The sequence below is a fragment of the Lacerta agilis genome, chromosome 2, assembly GCF_009819535.1.
Source record: "Lacerta agilis isolate rLacAgi1 chromosome 2, rLacAgi1.pri, whole genome shotgun sequence".
Classification (NCBI taxonomy): domain Eukaryota; kingdom Metazoa; phylum Chordata; class Lepidosauria; order Squamata; family Lacertidae; genus Lacerta; species Lacerta agilis.
The window spans coordinates 48,169,010-48,175,009 of record NC_046313.1 but is presented as its reverse complement, the minus strand read 5'-3'; the positions used below and the strand labels follow the sequence as shown (position 1 = coordinate 48,175,009).

At 46.8% G+C, this 6,000-nt stretch overlaps 1 protein-coding gene across 1 annotated transcript in view; it reads left to right on the top strand.

The window, feature by feature from the left end:
• Positions 1 to 1,024: 1,024 nt before the first annotated feature.
• NEURL1B (neuralized E3 ubiquitin protein ligase 1B) overlaps positions 1,025 to 6,000 on the top strand; it is a 46,593-nt gene continuing 41,617 nt past the window's right edge. The window contains exon 1 of the mRNA XM_033139946.1: positions 1,025 to 1,308. Coding sequence (XP_032995837.1) covers positions 1,278 to 1,308 — 31 coding nt within the window. The 5' untranslated portion in view covers positions 1,025 to 1,277. The remainder of the gene's footprint in view (positions 1,309 to 6,000) is intronic.

Here is a 6,000-nt window from a genome sequence, read left to right as displayed (position 1 = left end):
CCAAGTTGGGAATAATTAAGAAAAGGATCTGAAATCAAACTGCCAATATTGTAATGCCCTAATACAAAATCTGTGGTGCATCCACACTTTGATGTACAGATGTGGTCAACGATGAAGAGGCTGGAGAAACTATGTAGCAATGGCTACATAGGCAACACACTTGCTGTGTGAACTGATCACCAAAGAAGCCATTATACAGTGACCGAGTGGGATCCACCTGTCACCAACCATTCTGAGCTTCTGGCAACCACAGCCAGAACTGCAAAACTGTTGCAGAATTGCAAAGCGGATTCTTTCCTGCAGACGTCGACGCGTTGTTTGTATATTGCATGCAGTGGGGGGCGGGGGTGGGGAATCACAAGGTTAGCAAGGACCACGTGGGTAGCATTTAGCGGGGCGAAGGTTCCGGTGTGCACACCTACGCTGGCGGGATGGAGGGCTGCAGCACGTTGTAGAAGCGCCCTGAAGCTGGCGTCCTAGCCACGAGCTTCGGTAAGAAGCTGCAGACTGCAGTCGAAATGTACAAAGTGGGCTGTGTTGACCCTGATCCAGCCTCAGGGATGCGGGTGGGCTGGGTGACCTCTGAGCACGTTTCAGCTCTCAGCCATTCTGCGATTCGCCGCAGCTTGCCTTTCGCCTCTCCTCCTCGACGCCTTCCACCTGCCTCCCATATACATATATCCGTAGTTTAGGGGTGTGTGTGTGCAATTCTCCTTTTTACTTGCTTCGAAGCGGGCTGCCCCTCCCCGCAAGCAGGGCCCCAGCCGTCGGGGAGAGCCACTTTAGAGGGCCACTCGTGGGCATGCATGCCCCTCTACCCGGACCCACTCCCGTTGCCGCCGCGCGCATTGTGACGGCACAGGCGCCCCCCGCTGCCTCCCGCCCTTCAGCGTCGCCGCCCCCGCCACCAATCCCTCCTTACGTAGGCTCGGCAGGCCGCTGCCAACTTTCAAACAATGCGTGCATGGCGGGCTCCTCCCCGGCTGGGCGGAGACGAGGGCTGGGCTCCGAGCCCTCGGCCAACCCTCCGGAGGCGGCCCCGGCCGTGGGGAGCTGGGGGCGCTGCTGACTCGCCGGGGCTGCTTCAGTGCCTGGTTCGGGGTTAAGCGCAGGGGAGACTCGCGAGCCCCAGCCGAGCCACCGGAGCTGGCGGCGGCCCCCCTCCCTCTCCGCCCCGGTCAATGGACCCTCGGAGCGCCGCCGTGCAGCTCCGGGCTCCGAGAGCGCCTTGCCCCGCCGAGCAGCCCCTCTGCGTGGCGTGAGTGCATGAAGCAGTGATGGGCAACACGGTGCACAAGACCCTGGCAGGTAAGCGCGGCTGCGGTGTGTGTGTGGGGTTTTCGAAGGGCGGTTGCCGCTGCCGCCGAGCCGGAGACTCGCGGGCGGGCTCTGGGTTTCCTCGAGCGTCTTCGGAGGAGAGCTTTCTCACGGAGCCGTTAGACAAGGATGACCTCCTCCGCTTGGTCGTCAGTGGGGACCTGCTCCCGCGTGTCTTCTGGGGAAAGGCGGGGGCGGCACCTTCTTTTGCCTTTGGGGGGGGTGTGGGAGAGAGAGAGAGGGGGAACTGCCCCACCTCCTGGGAAGCAGCTTATCTGTGTGTGCCCTGGTCCCATTGCCCCGGCTGCTTTTACAGCTCTCTTTTGTTAGTGCAAACAGCAATGGCAGTTTCTATGTCTCTTCTCTCTTTTTCTTTCTCTACCTCGCCCCCTCCCCTCCCTTCCTGCACGTGCTGCTTTCTGTCACTCCCTGTTTTCTGCTGCTGCTGCCGCCGCCGGAGGACAAGATATCTCTGACATACCGGTCCATCCTCCGCTCTGATTGTGGCAAGCTGTCAAATCCGGATGGTATTGCTGAATTAAGTAGGGATGGTTTTAACTGAAGATATGGGGGGTTTAGGAGAGGAGAACTTGTTTCTGCTGATTTCCCATTTTCCTCTTGATTTCTCTTAAAAAGAAGATCTGTTTCAGTAACGACTCCCCCCACCCCCCTCACCACCAGCTCAAAATTTGAATCTTATTTCAGGGTAAGGATTTGAGCCTAATGATTCCTAGCGGCATTTTGATTCTCTGCAGCTTACGGTTCTAGGGAGGAGGACCGTGTAATGAACGAAGGTGGGGCTATGAGGTGCTCAGAGGCAATCCCTTTTTGGTTAGACAAGGAAACGGCGAAAAAAAGAAAAAAGAAAAATGTGCATGTGCATGTGCAGCCTGATGTATTATTGCACACTTACCTGGTGCTTAAAGTGGGCATAGGACAACAGCGTCAGAAAGGGGGAGTGGCCACAGCACAATAGTAGAGAAGCTGTTTGCATGCATGTGGCTTCTCTCTCTCTCTCTCTCTCTCCCCCCCCCCCCATGTTCTGTCCCCACCATTTCCAGTTAAAACTTAAGGGTTAGCAGGGCAGGGAAAGACCCTTCGCTTGATTATTTTAAAGAGCTGCTGCTGCTGCTCACAGTAGGCAGTGCAGGGCAAAAAAGGCACCCGTGGTCTGAACTGGTGTGTAGGGTGAAGCTGCTTTGCCGGTGGAAAGAGCTGTGCATTTTAAATGTTGACATGAAACATCTGCGTCTGATTTGATGGGAATAAAAAAATCTGTATCCCGTGAATTTATTCCACTTTATGCACTATGGTATGCAAATGCGTAGGAAACACAGGGTGCATTTCAAGAGATGTGATCCTGAATAAGTCTCAAGCGGGCAGTCAGTGGGACTTCAAAATGGAAATGTTTGGAATTGAATGAGGAAAAACTTTAACAAGCTGAGGGCTGGGGATGCAAAGAAGAAGAGGACCTGTTGCCTTTTTAGTGGGCACAGTTGGCAGACCGGGCATGAGTGAGAGGAGACAGATGCAGGAACGGATGGCTTTTGTTCTATAGCCAAGTGGCATGCTGGCGGTAGAACCAGTCCGTTTCGAAGCAAACTGTTTTCGTAGGAAGAATTGTTCTGCTCCTTTTTTAACCCCTGTTTCTGTGGAAGGGAAAGAATATGCTTTTCAAAACTCAGGGCCTTTCAGGATCTGCTGTGCCCCCCTCCTCCAGAAATTGAAATAAAAACAATGAACTTGAGCAGCAGCTGGGATGTCTTTTGGTCCCCTGCAAGTACAACAAAAGAAGGCAGAACTCTGTTTCTGGCCGAAAAAGCCATTTATGTGACTGAATTGAAGAGACGCCGCTGCCTCTCATTGTGAAATTTCCGAGTGTATTGGCCTTTATTTTTGCTTTTTGAAGACTTTGTATGTAGTTTCTTCTTTGTGACTCAAAAGGGGGGGGAATTGAAACCACATCTGAAACCAGTTTGGTGCATTCAATGACTTGATTTAAAATAAAGGTGCCCTCCCCAGCCAGCATTGTTCTGATATAATGAGAATAAAATCCACCCCCCCTCTTTTTGCTTGCAAGTTTGTAATTGAGACTCCTCCCTTCAACCCTGTCAGTGGGCAGTGAGAACAGTTGGTTGATGAAGAATTAACGGTATTGAATTACTGCTCAGAGCTCCTGTGAGCTAGTGGCTTCAGCTGTCTCCCTTTTCTCTGCCTTGCTCTTCCTTATACCGTATGTCATATTTAGTATACTTGGCTGCCTTATAAAGCCTGGCAGGCACACTGCTGAACTGTGGCTGTCTTACAATGCAATTATGAAGTTCCCTTTCTATAATGAGGAGCATAAAAGTCCTAGTCTGAAATTCTCTTTGCAGCCCTACGAAACCTTTGAAAGTGGGCTTAATTTCGCTCACTGGAGTTAAAAAATGATGCTTTATTTCTACTTTACAGTTTATTTCTATTCTTCCTTCATCTTAGGGAGTTGATTAGACATCCAAATAAATTACTTATTTTATCAGCCAAGCACTTGATTTTACAGAGATGAAATTTCACCTGTATAGCAATTCATCTGTATAGTAGCTGCCCCACTGGAATATGTACCAGACCTCAGAACCCTGCATGAAATACTGGGACAAGAGAGAGAAGCTTTTGTCTGAAAACTGTAGCTGCAGCTATGCTTATGTGCATCACAGAAATATGTGCACCTTGCGCTAGTCACTGTCTCTCAGCCCAACCTCCCTCACAGGGTCACTGAGGGGTTAAAGGTAGGAGGAGGCCCATGCATGTCACCCAAAACTCATTTGGAGAGAGGGCAAGATATAAATGTATATATTTTTAAAACACACACTTGTATTTCTACTATCCAAAGGGTCAAATTCATTTTCACCTTGCTCTACATTATTTGCCTCAATTTGTAGAGTTTACAAAATAGAGTTAGCCAAAAAGCAAGATCAGAATCCATTCTAGGAACAGATTTGATGGAAACTTCAAGTCCACCAATTGAAAGAGCCACAGACAACCTGATAGGCATCCCTGCAGCCATTGAAAACATAGGACCTGCAAACTCTTTGTCAGGTTGATCTAGGCTGTGTTATTGTCATGTGGGAGGGAGGATGATTATACTCATCAAATAAGAGAGCCTCAGGAGGGTGGTGGGTTTCGCATCTTCTGATGTGGAAAGCAATGAGAAGCAGCTTTGTGCCATGCAGAAAGGTTAAGAGGTTATTAAGGCTACTTCTGTCATTTTGCTAAGCTAAGCCGCTTAACTTTATCAAGCAAGCTTTCCACTAGAGCAACCTACACAAACATTAATGTTAATAGCTGGGAGTTTAACATCCTTGACTCATGAAGGACCTGTGCTCTTATCTAGCACAGAGACTTCTCATGCTCCCACACTTTACAGAGTGCAGTTGGAATTGCACAGAACCACTTTTGCAATTACAAAAGCTCATTACTTGCACACATTGGTATTTAATTGGATTCTATTCTATGAGTCTGAGTGTTTTGGTGTAACATACACATCAGTTTTCTTCCTTGCCAATAGCCACTTACTTGTATGCATTTTGTGTATGTGGTTTTTTTTTTTTTTTACTAGAACTAACATGGTATATTAATAATGAGCAGGAAGTTATATAAAACTTTTCTTTAGGTATGAGCAGTTCCTAGTAGTAAAAAATCTATTTTCCTCGCTTTGCTGTGGGGAAGTTGTAGAATTTATAAAATACGTTATTTTGTTATGGGTCTTTTTAAAACATTTGCATCATTAAAGCTCCATTCCACTTGAAATTGCAGTGTGCCAGGATTGCTGTTAAAAACATATTTTTCAAGTTATATATACCGGTACTCTTAGGAGTAAGATATGGAGAAATAGAGAACATAATACTACATACATTATTTAAAATTGTGGAGAAAGAGGTTGATTTACATTAAAATGATAGAATCTTTAAGGCTTGAAATGTGGCATTTATGTCGCACATTATGTGGATATGTAGGATTATGCTTATATTTTGTTGCACAAGTGATGTTCCTCCATTCTGGAACATGGAATGTCTTAATATTCTCCCACAACAGTTGCTGGAGAACTAAAGATTCTTCTGTGCATATTTAAATTCTTGGGCTAATTCCCATTTGAAAATGCCAGGGGTGTTTAGGGTGATCATATAACTGTCCCAGTATCTTTAGGAATCTTTCATCTCCCCATCTACAGAAGCTTGAAGAGCTCTTCTTTATATTGTGTCAGCAGGTGCTTTCTTGTTTAAGCAAAAGAAAATTCTTTTGCCCAGTCATCACAGTAGCAACAGTTTGTACCAAAGCTGGGATAAAGCAGACTAATATTCACCCAGCACTAAAGTGAAATGTTTATTTGATGCATCAAAGCTCCTTGCTGACTTTACTTTCTGTTTGTTTTCTTGAATTCTACATTAGAACTTTTTTGAAGTTGCAGAAGAGAGTTTTATTCTGATCCCATGCAGAGAAAGTCCAGACAGACCATTCTCACTTACATCATGGAAAAAGCCCAAATAATCAACATTCCTCTGTATTCCTTAGATACTGTAGCTGTTAATGAGAAATATTGGGGGGAAATGAAAGTTCAATTTCTGCCTTTTAAGGCATTATGCAGTGCAGTCTTACACATTCCTACTAAACATAAAGCTCAGTTGAGTTCAGTGATGGCTTACTCCC